The sequence below is a fragment of the Xenopus laevis genome, chromosome 3S, assembly GCF_017654675.1.
Source record: "Xenopus laevis strain J_2021 chromosome 3S, Xenopus_laevis_v10.1, whole genome shotgun sequence".
Lineage (NCBI taxonomy): Eukaryota > Metazoa > Chordata > Amphibia > Anura > Pipidae > Xenopus > Xenopus laevis.
The window spans coordinates 36,929,815-36,947,990 of NC_054376.1; the positions used below are offsets into that span (position 1 = coordinate 36,929,815).

An 18,176-nucleotide genomic window follows, 5' to 3' on the forward strand; every position below is an offset into this window, starting at 1 on the left:
GTGTGCTCACGGGCGGGCACGATGCCAGTCAGTGCACCAAGAAGGAGCAAATGAGAGCACATAAGCTTTTCTCCACCTGCGAACAAAACACAGGCAGAGAAAAGACCATCATCAGCTCTGTGCGACACTACCTTAAAGGAACAGTAACATCCCAAAAATTAAAGTGTTTTAAATAATAAATAAATAATGTAGTATCAGCCTGCACTGGTAAAACTGGGGTGTTTACTATAACTATAATAATCCTTTTGAAGCAAACACCCCAGGTTTCTATTATTTATATTGTGCCCCCATGGCTACATATCAGCTTGTTTACTATAACTATAATAATCCTTTTGAAGCAAACAAGCCAATATGTAGCCATGGGGGCACAATACAAATAGTAGATAACAGATAAGCTATGTAGAATTGCATTGTATATTACAGGGCTTATCTGTTATCAGCTGTGTAACCTGTGCCTTTTCTCCTTTTTTCAGCTTTGAATAGCTGCCCGCATGGCTATTGAGCATTGATTAAATAAACTATAGTAGTCTTTCTGAAGCAAACAAACCAGTTTTAACAGTGCAGGCCAACAGTGCATTATATTTTAATTAATTTAATACAATTATTTGTTGGTGTTACTGTTTTTTTTTTTAAGTTGCCCATACATTTAAAGCTTTGCTTGTTTGAGGGAGGGTTGCCAAACAAGAGGATCTCTCCCTGATATGACCACACATTGGAGGTGGGCAATATTGGGCTAAACTGATGCTTTGGCCCTCACAATAGTGCAGGCTATCGGCGCAAGGACAGCATCAACAAGCCGCATGTCTTTGAACCAGAACTCGGATTATTTTTTAAAAAAAAGGTATTCTCATTGTATTCTCTTAAATACAGCAATAAAAGATGACAAGGGCAATCTAGAGTGAGTAAAGCTGAACTGTATATTGCAAGTCGGACTATATAACGCAGTAATTTAGCAAAGTCAAAGAAACCAAGAATAAACACAGGCCAAATAAGAGCCATGAAAGTTCAGATGTACAAAGGGGAGATAGCAATGAAACAGATATGGCACCATATCATTTTACGGAGAGCCGCTACTAAACTTTACAGTTGTACTCAGAAACAATAAAATTGTATATGTGCCAGGTAAACTTCAAAGAAGCAATTCATATATGTGTATACCATAAGTGTGATTGACGTCTAAAAATTCATAAACAGAATGAGTCGCCAGGTGACTAAATCTCCCCGAATCAGCTCCCTAAATGTTTCAGACATGGTTATAGATGCATTGAAAGCAAAGGTCTGCAACCCAACTGTCTGCAGGTTACATGAAACTGAAACCCATTGTGTTTATCCTGGATCTAACAGAAACAAAGATTAATCAATTAAAAGAAACAAAGAAAATATAAAACCTATTGATATATACATACCAACAAGAAAGCATGCTATCATATTTAGATTAGATTAAAGGGGACCTCCAAGCAAAAAGTGAAAGAAAATGTAATTCTAATAAACTTTGATATTCATTCATTAAAAAAAATATTCATTGGCTTTAAAATTCTGGGTAAAGTTAATTAGTTCATCTCTTTCTATCCTCGACTCTTGAAACAACATTTTAGAAGTATTCGTTCCTCCTTCAGGTCTGTTAACCAGCTGGCTTCAAGGCCATTGTTTTAGAAGTCAGAACCAGCAGTGTAGAGAATATAAACAGCAGTGTAGAATATAAACAGCCAGACAGATTTTAATAATTATATATTAAGTTGAGATCACCCTATAATACGGTGTTTGATTGAACTGGCTGCACCGTCTATACAGAGATATCATTAACGGAACAGTAACACAAAAAATGTGTTTTAAGTTATTAAAATATAATGTACCGTCGCCCTGCACTGGTAAAACTGGTGTGTTTGCTTCACAAACTCTACTCTATGGTTTATATGACCAAGCTGCTAGGAAGCTGTGGGGGCAGCCATTCAAAGCTGAAAAGGAGAATAGGCACAGGTTACACAGCAGATAACAGATAAGCCTTGTAGTATACAATGGAATTCTACGTAGCTTATGTACCATGTGTTCTGTGCTTGAATGGCTGCCCCCATTGCTACACAGTAGCTTGTTTATATAAAGTATAATAGTCTTTCTAAAGCAAACACCCCCGTGCAGGGCAACAAAAGTTATCTATTCATTCTATGAGAACACCTTCAATTTTGGATGTTACTGTTCCTTTAAGCAGCCTGAAATTAAAGGAGAAGGAAACCCTGTAGAAAAAATCCAGAATTCCATTTTTACACTAAGGTACTACTGTAAAAAAATGTTAGCCTCCTCTGTCACAATGAACAGTACTAAATATTGGGCCCCAAACACTTGCATCACCTGTACCCCACCCCTGATGCCTGCCCTGGCCTTAGCAACACTAGTTCTGATTGAAATGGGTATGCGATTCACTATGATTTGAAATTCTATCTTGAAGAACCCCACGTGATTCTTGGACACACACCGAAAATCGGAAGGATGTAATTCTAGCTACTAGAATGGACTGATAAGAGTAAGGGTGGTGGCACACGTAGCATTTTGGGGAGACTAGTCGCCGAGCAACATATCTCCTGGAAATGCCATGCCACCGGCTATTCACATTCTAGCCAGCGGGATGGCACTTGGGTAGCTTCGGTTTTCCGAATGAGGCAACTTCGGAAAACGAAGAATGAGAATCGACAGCAGGATGGCATTTTGGGGAGATTAGTCGCCCGAAGAAGAGTTTTGTCGCTGGGCAACTAATCTCCCCAAAACACTACGTGTGCCACCACCCTGAGACTGAAGCTGCAGATATGAGTGAAGCCTAATGAAATTAAAGACCCAGTATTTATAAATATTATAAATAATATATGTACAATTGTAGTCAACATCTGTTGATTCAGTGCCAAGAAAGATTACTATTCCTTTGCAACAAATAGTCTTTGTTATGAAAGGTTTTAAATCAATAGTTCTGTACAGACATAAATGTCATTAGACCCCTGTTTATCTCCCCGTGGTTAGAGCTAAAACCATTGTATTCTACACGGCTTATCTGCTGTGCAAATATAGGCCCCACGCTGTAGTAGGGCTTCTCAAGCAAACACACGGTTTTTTTTTACCAATGCAGGGTGAAAGTACATTGAAATGTTTAGAAAAACCATTTCATTTTTTACAGATATTTTTCCCATAAAGAAACTGGCACGCCAAGCGAAGTTGCAGCGATTGCCATTCTAATCAGCTGTCATACGATTTTAAATATCTTACTTCCCGCCCCCTTGATGCATTCCTCTCCTGTCAGGTCTGCCTAGGCCCCTATTTCTTTTCTCATCTTTCACCAAAAACCAGTGGTGTAACTAAAGGCTTACAGGCCCCAGGGCAGAATTAGCCCTGCCACGGGACTTCCAGGAGACCTGTGGCCAATGAAGCCAATCTGATTGCATGGGGAGACCCACCTCCACTTTCCGTATGCAATCATATTGGCTTCATTGGCCACAGGTCTCCTGGAAGTCCCCACTAGGGTAGTAGGTCCCAGTTCAGTTGCCTCCTTTGCCAGTTGCCACTATCAACCAGCATGATCTGGGCCACAACGCAGGTATCCATATTGGGCAAAGGTCACCAAACAAGTGGACCATTCCATCTATGCAAAACAAACATGTATGTATAAGCACCAAACGTCGCAAGTGGATCAACTGAGCTAATTGAATAGGTGGCCCAGGTGCTCCTGCCCCTCAGTTTAAGGGAGCGGACAAAGCGTATATGAGGAAACAAAATGTTGGAGCAAGGCACTCGAATAGGTCGTCCATGGATCAGATAAATGTTGAGTAAATAATAAAATTTTATTTGTATAAACAACTCATGCCTGACACGTTTTGTGTCTAAGACACTTCATGCCTATGACAGTGTCTTAGACACGAAACGCGTCAGGCATGAGTTGTTTATACAAATAAAATGTTCTTTTTTTTTACTCAACATTTATCTGATCCATCGGTGACCTATTCGAATGCCTTGCTCCAACATTTTGTTTCCTCATCTATGCCACACTTTACAGGCCAAAATGATTGGTTAGGAGCAAATTCAACTGAAGCAAAGTGGCCAACCTTTAGGGCCCTTAACAGACCAACATTCCGCTTCCCCAAACACTGTATATAAGTTAGTGTGATGCAGTTAGTACTACAAACTGAACTATCATAACTTTAAATATCCTATTATAGAAACTGGGGGCCCAACCAATGCTCCCGCCATCCAGCTACTGGTGCAGACAGGGTTGGAAATTCTGGGAATCTTAGATGATTAATTGCCAGAGAGACCTAACGACTAGACATCCCTGATAGCAAACGAGCAATAAGGAGCCTATTATCGATTCAGGACCTTGAGTCCAAATGACTTCATTAAAGTAAATTCCTGGAAGAGAGGGACTAGAGTGGTAATTAGTGCTACATTTGCTGCAACCTGTCACCTATTACAGGAGCCTAATGATAATAAGTAGACAGGCTGCAGCTATTGGCAGGGCCAGAGATAAAGAGGAGGGCTGAATGGGTCATTAACCAAAGCCGCTGCCCAAACTTAAAGGGGAAATAAATTGTGCTGATTAGGGATGTCCAGTCTGTGGCATCACTCCAAGGTTATTAAAGCTGAACTACTCCTCTCAGCATCCTGCCTACAACGTGTAGTAGTGTAACTGATGAAGGAGCAGAGAAGAGAGAGGAGTGATGGGAGATTTGAGGCAAACTCTATGGCCACTCACCCGGTGCGCACACCCGGCTGTAATGATAGGGGTTGCAGCACACGCTGTTCTTGTCCGACCCCGCGACTCCCTGGCACCAGCTCAAGGCTTTCAGTTGCCCGGGATGCTGCAGCTCTGGCCAGCGGAAGAGAGAGCACAAGAGGAGCTGAGGAGGGGGGCCGTGCCGGGTCACCATTACACACAGTCCGGGCGCAGCTCCCCGGGACTCCACGGCCTCCAGCAGGACACACACGGCTTCTTCCTTCAGTCGCTTCAAAACTGCCGAGGCGGCGGCGCGTAACTCCGGGGACCCGGCGGGCTCTTCCGACAAACCGCAGCAAGAGACGCCGCCATCCCCGCCCGCTCGGCTCCTCCACAGGCGCCGAACCAGCCCCGCGCGTCTGGACCTGAACATGCGGCGCCCCCCCGAGGGTGCGCCCGACTCTCCGCTGCCTCAGTGCCCGGGGCCAACTACAGGGGTCGGCATGGGGGAAGAGCGCGCTCTCCTGCGCCAGTCTCTCCGCTCTGCACGTACTGGGCTCTCTCTCGGGTCACATCTCGGAAGGCTCTTCCCCAGACCGAGCCCCCAGGGCTGTCACATGGCGCTACTGAAGGCTCGGTGTAACCAGCAGCAGCAGCACGGTGTAAGTTCGGTGTATGCAGCAGCAGCAGCACGGTGTAAGCTCGGTGTATCCAGCAGCAGCACGGTCTCTGGGCGCAACTGGGAGCAAGACGCTCAATGGACAGCGCGATATCCGCCGCCTACTTGTACGACCTAGCTCTCTCGCTACTGCTGCTCCGGCTCTAGTCTTCGCTCTCAGGCTCCCTGGGGTTGATGCTACTGCAGCCTCGCTCTCACCGGATTACAAACCACTGCAGCCTCGCTCTCAGGCTCCCTGCTGGGATTAAAGTTACTGCAGCCTCGTTCTCAGGCTCCTCTTGCACATTACCACTACAGTCCCGCTCGTTGCACACTGACCCTGTATCTCTAGCCCGTTGTTTCTATCACTTCCTGATAAACTCCCCCTGTAATCCTCTCGGCTTCCCCAATCCCAGTAACTAAGCGTCTTTCTATTGCTCCGGTCCCGACACACACACACTGATCCCTGCTCTTTGTGCTCACACTCTCTCTCACAGGGAAAGCTTCCCCATTGGCTCTTCCCTGTCACGTGGCAGTCTAGCCACTTTGGCGGCTCCGCTGCACTGACTGTTGCGCAAACAAATCTCAAGTTTCTTAACTCTTAAAGGAGCCACAGTCCTTTCCTCATCCTTACAAAAAAGTGATCGTAGGGTTGCCACCTTTTCTGGATAGAAATACCGGCCTTCCTGTATATTTATCTTTGTTCCCTATTAGGGTTCAAGCACACGAGCAGATTCAGGGAGATGTAGTCGCTTGGCAACTAATCGCCTATTCTGCGGGGCAACAATCTCCCTGAACTGCCTTCCCCCTGCTATAATGACAAAACACCAGCGCCAATGCACTTGCAGCTCTTCGATTTCCAAAGTCGCCCCAAAGTTTCATCGTGAGGCAACTTCCGAAATCGAAGTGTCTCGAGTGCATTGGCGCTAGCGTTTTGTCATTATAGCAGGGGGAAGGCAGTTCAGGGAGATTGTTGCCCCGCAGAAGAGGTGATTCATCGCCAGGCAACTAAATCTGCCCGTGTGCTAAACCCTGAATAACATTGGAATCAACTATAATTTAACAGCCGGGCCTGTAACCTACTAGCCAGGTGGCAACCCTAAGTACAACATTCCCCAATGCAGTGACTTTATTTGGTGCAGAGCAGATAATACAATCGTTGTACCATATAGGGCAGAGACACTATTTCAGGAGATTAGTTGCCCAACGACAAATCACTTCTTTTTTGGCCGACTAATCTCCCCAAACTGTCTTCCCACGGGCTAGAATGTAAATTACCGCAGGATGGCACTCGGATCAAGTCGGTTTTCCGTAGTGTCCCCGTGAGGCAACTTCAGAAAAAACGAAACATTCCGAGTGCCATCCCGCTGGCGATTTACATTCTAGCCCGTGGGAAGGCAGTTCGGGGAGATTAGTCGCCCGCAGAAGACCCCCCGGCAGCCGCTGGGTCTGCTTCCTCTGTAGTTACGCCCCTGCCCATGGGCAGGGCTGGACTTACATAGCGGGCACCCTTAGGTCTGCTGACGTTCATCGCCTCCACCCCCTCCCCTTTATTCACGCAAACCTCTGGAGCAATGGGGATTGGCGCATGGGAAGTTTAAAAAAGTATCATATCTCCCCACATCCCCAGTGTTTCTGAACCAATGTGGGTGTGGTAAGGCCTATTCCCAGGCCTTAGTGGCCTTTCCACAAATCCGGGCCTGCCCATGGGCATCCCCTGGAACGACCATAGCATCCAGTCAAGCCCTTGTGGTGCTACATATACTGTAGTGCATTAGCAGCAGGTCTGGCAGTCAAAATAAGCCCTGGCATTCCAAGCACACAGAGGCCCAAAGAGTCCCCCAGCAGCCCACTAAATGGTGACTGTCTATGGCAACTTACAGCAGCCCCTCTGGCATTTGCCAGAACCCAAGTAACCAAGTAGCAGACCTGAAGGGGTATGGGCCTTGATGTTGCTGCACATAGCATAGTTGCTCCTAGCCCTTTATAAATGAGGCATAGCAAGATGTTACTGGGCCTGGCAACAAATACATTTTAGGGTCCCCAACATATCCAGAGGTTGTCCTGTTTTACCAATATATATTGAAATTGCTCATTAATTAGGGTCTCATGTGGCCCTCTATACCTCCTAGGGCCCCCCTGCAGCCGCTGGGTCTGCTTCCTTTGTAGTTACACCCCTGCCTGGGTCTGTTAAAGTGATCCCACGTAGAGACCGAACCAAAATGCCTGTTCAATTTATCACATTACAAAGCCGACAAATACTACCTTACACGTATGTATTATATATGGTGGCTTCTAGAAAACAGCTAGGACAGACTGAGGGAGATGCTAAGTCAGTGGAATTACACAACAGACAGGTTATTGGTCCATGTCTAGTGGCAAAATTACCTTGGGGTGAACCATGACCTGCACCTCCCTTGGGGCACATAGGAGTCTTGCACATGTGAATACAAGGCAAAAATCATGTTGGGGGACCAGCCAGTTATAGTTACGTTACTGCCCATGAGTGGGGCCTTCCTGACCTGATGACTATCTCATGTCTTGTTTTAAAATTGGGCAAGCATTACCTTGTTCCATTGATGCAGTCGTCTCCCAACAGGTCTCCCTAGGCCAGCAGTATTTTCCGATCATTGGCCTAGTTGCCATACCAGAGGCCCCAGTTATTAACCCAGTGGTCACCTGGAGGGCAAGTATAATTAGGCCTGGGCTGGTGAGTTGCAGCAACATCGGGTCCCTCCTGCAAACAGCATTGGGCATTGCCTATTCTACTTGTTGGCAGGGCCAATCATACAGGCTGCCCTGGCCCAACAGAAAACCTTAGACCATGGGGCTACTTTCCAAATATTATTCCTCCTCTCATCACTCAACCTCTTCATTCTCTTAGTCTTTTATTTTTAACTAGCTCCTAGCTACTAGCAAATCTACTGCCATTCAAAGACTTAAAGGGGTGGTTCATTTGTAAGTTAACTTTTAGTATGCTATAGTATTACCTTTTATTAGTAACTGTTGTTCTTAATTTCTTCTTTCTTATAGTTTTTATTTCTATACCTTTTTTTTTTTCAGCCAATTTCCAAGTTTCGAATGGGAGTCACTGAAATCATGGGGGTCATCCACATACAGGACCGTAACCTGCTTATCATTGAGCATATAATGAAAGGATTTTCCATCAAAAATCCTCTGTGTGTACATTGAGGCAGAAATAAAGTAATGCGTGCCATTAGCCTAATGTCCCTGTCACATACACACTACTGGCCTGCTCAATCATTATCTGGACACAAATCAACCAGATATATTTTTATATTTTGAGCAAGTTTACAAATCCCATTGTCCTGTTGATGTTCTCTCCCAAGAAGTCTGCTTAAAGTCCCTAATATGATGGGCCAACAAAAGGGACCTATCGTATAAGATATGGACATCCCCAGACATATCAAACTGGTGTCTTGGGGGCTGCATGTGACCATCTCCCAACGTCAGACCTCAAGAATATTTTCAGACTTCCAGTTGAATGTGGCCTCAATCTCTTTTCTAGAGTTTATTCAATTACAGAAAAAAAAACCTAAGAAACTATAAATGGAGTTATTACTATATACATTTACAACAAAAATTCAATATAAATGTAGTGAGTAAATACACTTATATAATACACAAAAGCCATGAATATACTGTAAATTATATCCTTATAAACGGTGAGTTCTGATGTCATCAGTTATAAACGGTGAGTTCTGATGTCATTTCTGTCACATGACTCTCAGAAATTTGTGTATTATAATAAATAAAGTACCCCCAGTTCTAAAATATGAGGCTATTAGAAGTTACCTCGAGTTCCATGACCTGTACAAAAACACTCGGCCTTCGGCCTCGTGTTTTTATATGGTCATGAAACTCCTCGGTAACTTATAATATCCTTATATTTTACAAGAGGGGGTACTTTATTCACTATATAAATGATGTCTATATTCTGTACATGGGCCCCATCTCTTGATAACTGTGGCCCTCACTGCTGTCATTCATTGACATGCAAATTCTAGAGTCTGCCCAGTTTTACTTTATGCCTGCACACACTTGTAAGGGCCACTGAAAGGAGAACATTGAGAGAGGATAATCATTAGAGATTAGCACCTTCCATTTTTCTTCTCGCAGAACTGTATCTCCTTTCCGCCCTTTATCATTATGCAACGCTTGAAGCAAAATTGCACAGAATTAAAGAGATAATTGAGCAAGCAGAGCGAGGCCCAAATTAGCGCTGACTAGATAATTAAATAGTGATCCTATCCTTTCAAGTGCAGTGAATTTGAATGGCTTGGCCTACTAGAAGTGATCCCAAACCTCAGAAGCCATTCTTCTACCATTCCACATTCCTTTCATCTGTCCTTACTGAAATCTGTCTTCCATTCCAATTTCAAAATCTGTTCACTTAATCTGTTCACTGCTCTTTGCTGTCTAGTTATTGACTTCTGCTGCACCACCTTACATCTTCACTCGTGTCTGGATGTATATTCTACTCCTCTGAACCACCATATTTTCACTCCACAGGGTATGGGATGTTGATGGGCAGGACATGGCCTTTGCCAGCAGTGCTACTCAAGGGCAGGACAAAAGCACTTTTGCAGTTTGCTGTTATTAGGTCCAAAAAAAGATGACTGCTGTCCGTTGAGCACATGCAGAATTAGATAACAGCATGAGTGACCAAGTTAGGACAACATTTATCGTTATGGACCACACTAGAAAATGTTGTGGTGCAGTACAAACTTGCCAAACTGTTACTGGAGTAACACCACTAAATCCTTCTTCAGCTAACCACTCCCTCATCAGCAGCGTCACATATCTTTCCACATTGCCTGTGGGATTGAAATGGAGTTTGCAAGAATATTGCGCTCTTGCTGAGTCTGTACAGTGCATTTTTTTAGATACTTGCAACAGACAGCAACCTGGTACCTTTAAGGTCTCTGGCACATGGTGAATTTGATATGCCACTTCCCATAGGTACGTAACAGTGGTGGACTGGTGGACCAAACTACCCTCTCATCTGTCATTGCACTAAATATTTCTGATTGTCAAGTTCCCTACTAAATTCATATGGACAGAACTTCGGCTTTTTTGGTTAGAGATCACATTTCCACTACCTCACCATAGCAGATATGATGGAGGTATTGTGAATCCCAGGTCTGGACTGAGATTCACAATAGGCTCTGACATTCCAAATACACAGAGGCCCAAGCAGCCCTGCACCAGCCCAATAAATAGTACTGTCTATGGCAATTTACAGCAGCCCCTCTGGCATTTGCCATGATCCCACAGATTGCCAGTCAGGGCCTGAGGTAAGGGCAAGGAGCGAGGGAGTGTCGGCATCAGGCCAAAAAAGGTTTGGTGGTCTTCATTACGAAGCCTACCGAAGCGGCTGAAGATGGCGCCCGTGAACTCAGCGGGCAGTAGCCGATATTGCAGTGACTTTTAATCATTCCTATACCAACAGTTCACTTGGGGAGAGACTGCAATATCCCACAATGCCCTCTGTTGGTTTTATGAAAGAATAACAGTGCGCCCTCTGTTGGTTATATGAAAGAATAACAGTGACTGCAATATCACACAGCGCCATCTGTTGGTTGTATCAAAGAATAACAGTGACTGCAATATCACACAGCGCCATCTGTTGGTTATATCAAAGAATAACAGTAACTGCAATATCACACAGCGCCATCTGTTGGTTGTATCAAAGAATAACAGTGACTGCAATATCACACAGCGCCATCTGTTGGTTGTATCAAAGAATAACAGTGACTGCAATATCACACAGCGCCATCTGTTGGTTGTATGAAAGATTAACAGTGACTGCAATATCACACAGCGCCATCTGTTGGTTGTATCAAAGAATAACAGTGACTGCAATATCACACAGCGCCATCTGTTGGTTGTATCAAAGAATAACAGTGACTGCAATATCACACAGCGCCATCTGTTGGTTATATGAAAGAATAACAGTGACTGCAATATCACACAGCGCCATCTGTTGGTTATACGAAAGATCAGTGATGGTTTTATGACACACAGCACTCTCTGCACAATTCTCTGTCACCATCAACTTTGCAAAGAAGTCCGGTCGATCGCTGGGGGAGTCTCTTTGGCGGAAGGTGCGCTGCTGGGAGACAGGGCCGTAGTTGTGTCTAGGCTTATACTAGAGTCAATAAGTTTTCCCAGTTTTCGTAGGTAAAATTAGGTACCTCGGCTTATACTCGGATCGGCTTATACTCGAGTATATACGGTAAGTAAAACTTTAGGAGCTGGGGTAACACTTAGGCTGGGGGGGGGGACTTTTTTAAGTTCAGGGTTGAATTCTCCTTTAAGCTTGCCATAGATGCAAATACAGTTGTATGAAACGAAGATTGGTACAATTGTCAGATCGTGTGTGAAGAGTCCCGACATTTTTTTTACTGATAAGATCTCTGCATAGATTGCCGATATCATGTATCTGACAATATCAATGGGTGACTGTCACTACTATTTGTTGGGCATGACTTTTGCATGATTGCTGTCAATTAATGGCCTAGAACATTGTCCGATTTATTTCTCCTACACATTTTTTTTTCCAAAGTGTTTTTTATTTGTTTATAGACACAAACATACCATATACATAACAGTAATGTTGTACATACAAGGTAAAACTTATTTAAATCGGAATGATTAGTAGATTATTAGAGTGAAAGGAACTAGCATTCAGGTAAGTCATCAGCCCATCAGAGTGCACATGGGGTGGATTTTGGAGTGAAAATGTTGAATGTTTTCATGTGTATTGATGGGCCAATGCTGTGCCTGTCTGCATTATCAAGGATGGGCATCAGCCAGTGCCAAACAGCATTATCTGGAGTTCCAATCATAAGCACATTGATGATGTAGCTTACATAGCTGTTGCTATTGCACTGATACAAAAATGTAGCTAATTGATTTTTACAATTCTTTTATTAAAAACAAAAAAAACACCGCAGATATCCACAGCCTGACACAGTCATAGCCCATTAGTATTTGCCTCAGACAAACTGTACTGATTTTGTATACTTAGTAATGTGCCACACACTCGGTCTTACCTCCAGGCTTCCTTGCACCATACGTAGTGATTCTGGTGGCCCTACTGGAGAAACCAGGCCAGGATGCAGATACACTTGCTGCTCCCCTGATAGCAACACCGCTGTTTTGATCACTGTTCTGCATCCCCAACCAATATCTTATGCAGGGTGTTATTTTTTAAAGGTAGTAAACCAAGTGTAGGCAAGGGTACCCATTGGGTCAATCAGGTTTAGTTGACCTAAGGACAGTCCCACTCCCGAGGACTGACTTCTTCCATGTTTGAGACACCCGCTTTTAATTAAAATTATAGATTATAAGGGTATGTTTGTGAAGATTCTTATTCATCCAGGTCATGGTATATCTGTAGAAATAAGTTGAATTAACTGGACTTGCTGTGTTTTTTTTCCTTGAAGACTATTCACCAGTCATCCAACTGGCTTTCTCAATTCAGAATAAGGAAAAAAAACACAGCAAGTCCAGTTGATTTGACTTATTTCTACAGATATTATAAGGGTATTTTTTTAAGAGAAGGGCACCTTACACAAAAAGGGTATTTGTGGAAACACTCCGAGTAAAAATGGGAGCAGTAATTCCCTCCATGTGTTACATGCATTGAAAGGCATTGGGTCACCCAGTGCACATACACACAAAGCAAATTTTGGTGCAAAAAATGCAAAGGTATGCTTAAATAAATGAGGTGCAATGGTTGATCCTAAAAAATAATACAGCAGCAGTAGCTCCTTCCAGAAAAGCTGATAAACATATTAAGAAACTCGTCTATAAGGGCAAAGACAAGTGCGAAGATTTGGGAGATTTAGCCGCCCGGTGACAAATCACCTGTTATTCAGGCAACTAATCACCCCGAACTGCCTTCCCGCCGGCTAGAATCAAAATCGCGGCCAGGATGGCACTCGGAGCGCTCCGTTTTTCAAAGTTGCCAGAAGTTTCCTTGTCCGAGTGCCATCCCACTGGCGATTTAAATAGTCGCCCGAAGAAGAGGCGACTAAATCTCCCCGAATCTTCATGTGTGTCTCTGCCCTAATAAAGTTATGTTCAGTAGCCTCGGATGGAACCAAGATCAAAGAGACCAAAAATAAGAATTAAAAGATCAAACCAAATAAGGTTTTAAACCTTAAACAGCTTAAGGAATGAGAAGATCAAACACTCTAGAGGTCTTGCCTCTGCCATCTAATGGTTTATTTGTATGTAATCATTCAATCTCTTTAGGGTAGGGACACACTGGGCGATTTGGGGAGTTTTAGTCGCCTGGCGACTAATCGCCGCGACTTTTCTCCCCGAATGCCTCCCCTCGCTCTGCGCCTGGCTAAAATGAAAAATCGCCTGCGCTAATCACACGCGGCGATTCGTTTTCCGAAATCGCCCGAAGTTGACTCACGAGGAAACTTCGGGCGACTTCGGAAAACGAATCGCCGCGTGTGATTAGCGCAGGCGATTTTTCATTTTAGCCAGGCGCAGAGCGAGGGGAGGCATTCGGGGAGAAAAGTCGCGGCGATTAGTCGCCAGGCGACTAAAACTCCCCAAATCGCCCAGTGTGTCCCTACCCTTAGGGTGGATTTCCTATTATCTCACTTGATTGTAATGACTTTGGGTGGGACTTCTCATTATCTACCGAGATTGTTTTCTTTATATACTGCCTCTGTTTGTACATTAGATCTACTAGTTTTACCTTGAGATTATGATGTATACAGTTTTCCTTTGAACACCAGGATGTAGCCTGATTTTAGCACTAGATTCATTATTAGACCAATCTTACATTTTTAAGCTGGCTATACACTTACCAATGAAATTGATTAAAACTTTATTCTGAATTTGGTATGTGTAAAAAATCATGTGAATGGCTGCTGGGGAACAGGGGGTGATCATTACCACTGTGCTTCCCTGAGGCTTTTATGCTGTCGACCCTACCACATCACACTAACCCTTTCATAGCTGAAAGGGGTTTAGCACAATTGAGCTCTCTACACTAGAAGAGACAAATTTCCCATTTGAAATACCTTTTTACCTCCCCTGGTAACTTGTGGGGTGCTGCTGCCTGAGGTGAATTTTTCAAGTCGCCTCATTGGCAGTGCCACCTGCCGGGGTAACATATGCAGAACCATAAGCAGCAGTTTTTAAAGAAGGTGGGCATCAGGTGCCTATATAAAAAAATAGACGTTAAAAAAAAAAAAGTCCCAGCCGCTGGAGACCTTGCTATCTTAATCCAGAAGGTGGGTCACTGGGGGAGTATTTGGAGGAGACTTTTCTACTGCACTAGGGGGGATTAATTGCAGAACAGATAGTCTGCTCAATCAGTGGCTAAATTATAGAGCGGAGATCCCCAACCTTTTTAACCTGTGAGACAAGTTTAGGGCAATGGCACACGCTGCTACTGGGGGAGATTAGTCGCCCAGCGAGACATCTCCTCTTCTTCTGGCAACTAATCTCCCCTAAATGCCTTCCTGCCGGCTAGATGGCACTCGGAACGCTTTGTTTTCCAAAGTTGCCTCACAAGGAAACTTCGGGCGACTTCAGAAAGCCAGAAGTTTTTAGGGGAAAGCATTTAGGAGAGATTACTGTAGGTGCCTGAAGAAGAGGTGATTTGTCGCTGGGCGATTAATCTCTCCCAGTAGCAGCGTGTGCCACTGCCCTTAAATGTTAAAAAAGTAGGGGGGGCAACGCAAGCATGTTCCGGGGGGGTTGTACAAAATAAGTGTGTGATTGTGTGTGATTGGCTATATGGTAACCCCTATATGAACTATCAGCTTCTAAGCCAGAAATTCTAAAATAAGCACCTGCTTTGAGGCGGGAGCACATCCAAGGGGTTAGTGATCAACATGTTCCTCACAAGCCACTGGTTGGGGATCACTGTTATAGAGAAAGCAGACCCCATGGCCAGGGGGGGGGGGTCCAGATTGTGGAGTCCGCTTCCTTTATAGTTCTAAAGAATCCCCCCCCACTCTTGGCTTACCTTTGAGCAGAGATGGTTTTGAAAATACAAACTAGTCAAGGTACGGATTTGGGCTACTTTTTGGGCCTTTGGCTGGTTTGTACTTTGGAAACCAGCCAAAGTTTTTTTCTTGCCCTAATATGCCAAGCCTGCTTCTCTCAGTGCATGTTGGGTAATGTAGTTTTTGTTTAACAAATTGCCAACTGCCAAGTTGAATGTATGACTACAATACCCAGCATGCTTTGGGACTAAGTTGTGTAGAAGTTACCAAATTTGGGGCCCTGTACCCCAGTATCCCATCACTCTTAAGCATTCTCACATTTTCCATAGACTTTCCTCAATTTCAAGACAATTTGGGGGCAAAAATCTGCTGGCCACCAAAATGTCTAGAGGTTAACCTGTTTTACCAATATTTATTTATTATGGGGCCCCTATACCTCTTGGGGCCCCCCTCTGTAGTTACACCCCTGGTGATGGGCAAATCTGTCCCATTTTGCTTCATGGAAAAATATGGGAAACCGTGAACATATTTTTGCATATATTCATTTATTTTTTAGACTTTTTTACTCCAAGAATTGTGCTATTTTTGGGCTACTTTTGAAGCGCCTGTTGGCTAGTTTTGGGCTGATTTTGTAAATTAGTCCTGGCAACCATGTTCGGGAGAAAACAGAATGGACTGGAACGAGTGATGCGGGTAGGGATTGTTGTGCGCCGAGGCCCGTCCAAAGATTTCTGGCACATTATTTACAATACTGTCCTCGTTTGTCATTGGCCTATTCGTACAACGGAACACAATCCGCTAATCAGGAAGTAATGGGTGACTAAACCCATTATTAAGAAATAAAGATTTACTGCACTATCTCAGTTGTGTCCCATCTAATCTACTCCTGCAGCAATATGCACTTTAGTATTAATCTCAGTCCCTTTGGCCAAATGTCCTTGAGCAGCTAAGAGTTATCAGTGAGTATTTGCCATGCTCTGGGTTGCACTGTATGGGTCCGGGCACACACTCAGATTCGGGGAGATTAGTCGCCTGGCGACAAATCTCCTCTTCTTTGAGGCGACTAATCTCCCCAAACTGCCTCCCCGCCGGCTAGAATGTAAATCGCTGACGGGATGGCACGCGGATCGCTTCATTTTCCGAAGTCTCCCCAAGTTTCCTTGTGAGGCAACTTTGCGCGACTTCAGAAAACAAATCGATTTGTCACCTGCCGACTAATCTCCCCGAATCTGAGCGTGTGTCCATTTAGTCACCTGGTGATTTATCGCCTCTTCGCGGCGCTTCGATTTCCGAAGTTGCCTCACAAGGAAACTTCAGTCGGCTTCGGAAATTAAAGCGCTGCAAGTTTATTGGCGCTGGCGTTTTGTCATTATAGCAGGCGGAAGACAGTTCGGGGAGATTGTCGCCCCGCAGAAGAGGCGACTAGATCTCCCCGAATCTGCCAGTTTGCTTGAACCCTTAAGGTCCCCATAGACGCAAAGATTTTTCTTTGCCGAACGACCGATTTTAGTGAAGTCTGACCAATCCGTCAAATTATCGTGAAGTTAGTGGGATTCGAACGATCGACATCTGTCAGAAAATTGATCGGCCAGGTTAAAAAATCTTTATCGGTCCCAGTGCAATCTATCTATGTCTGCAGGGCCAAGCAGGCAACTACCCTTCAGTTTTGCTGGCAATATTGTCCGAAATGGTCTTTTTAGTTGATGGACACATCGTACATTTAAACAATCATTTTGAGATAATCGTGGTCTCACGATAACGATTGGATCTTTTAAAAATCTTACATCTATGGCCATCTTAACAGCCTGTGTTAGGATTCCGTTGTAGCCCAGACTGGAAGCAATCGTCTCTGCACAGTGGCACTGGCCAAAACAAGCAAAGCCTCACAAAGTAGCAAACAGAAAGCCTTCCGGGAAACAATGGCCCCCAATGCTTATCCCAAGTCTGGTGTCACCGGGCTTATCCGAAATCACTATGCTAGCTCATGTCTCCATTGTACTGACAGATTATTTTGTTCTATCCCTCTCAATCATTAACACAGACACAGTGGCAGACTCTTCCAGCCGACGCCAGTCTCTGATTGACAGCTGTCCTTCACGTCAGCCAAGGGGCCAATCAGGAAAGTGGGGGGACAGGCCTGGAAGTTCATTCGACCAACCACAGCTCTTGAACTTTTGCCTCCCTGGCCAAGTAAACACAAGGAGTGGGCGTGGCCAGCCACCCTGACTCCAGAACAGCCAAGGGCTTAACCCCGCTGGTGCTGCGAGACTGTCACTGCTGCTGTAACTTGCTGCTGCGACTCTGCAGTGATCAGACCGTTGCTGTACAGCGACAGTGATTTAGACCTCAGGTGCCTCACTATCTTATATTGTCTCCTTTATACAGCAGGTGTGTCTTTTATCAGTATCGGAGTTTGAGCTGCTGTTTTTATTTGCCTTATTTATTCAAGCAGATCATCAGATCCAACCAAACTGTTGAACATGCTGGCCTTGCACTATAAGATCTTTATGCCTTCTTTAAGAGGAACTATCGCGAAAATGAACATTTAATCTAAGCTCCAGCATACTGAAATAAGAAACTTTCTAAATACAATAAAAATGTATGTACCATTTCTGAAATAATCAAGTTTATCTTCACTATTCCTCTCTCAGCATCTGTTTCTCCTCACTCTGTCTTCATGCAGGAGTTGGGTGTCGGATGAATGATCCAATATATCTTATAGGGGGGCTCCTTTTGCCTAGAAGATGTATTTCAATGAATTTAACTCATACTGAACAGGAGGATATAATGCACCTTTGGGACCTCTGGGAACTGCAGCTTG

General features: G+C 44.3%; 1 protein-coding gene across 3 annotated transcripts in view; it reads right to left on the bottom strand.

Moving 5' to 3' along the window:
* Positions 1-5,825, bottom strand: part of smad6.S (SMAD family member 6 S homeolog) — a 33,431-nt gene extending 27,606 nt beyond the window's left edge. For 2 of the 3 annotated variants that reach the window (XM_018253962.1, XM_018253964.2), the window contains exon 1: positions 4,730-5,825. In XM_018253962.1, the coding sequence (XP_018109451.1) occupies positions 4,730-5,123 (394 nt within the window). In that variant the 5' untranslated portion in view covers positions 5,124-5,825. 3 annotated transcript variants of the gene reach the window in all.
* Positions 5,826-18,176: the final 12,351 nt, after the last annotated feature.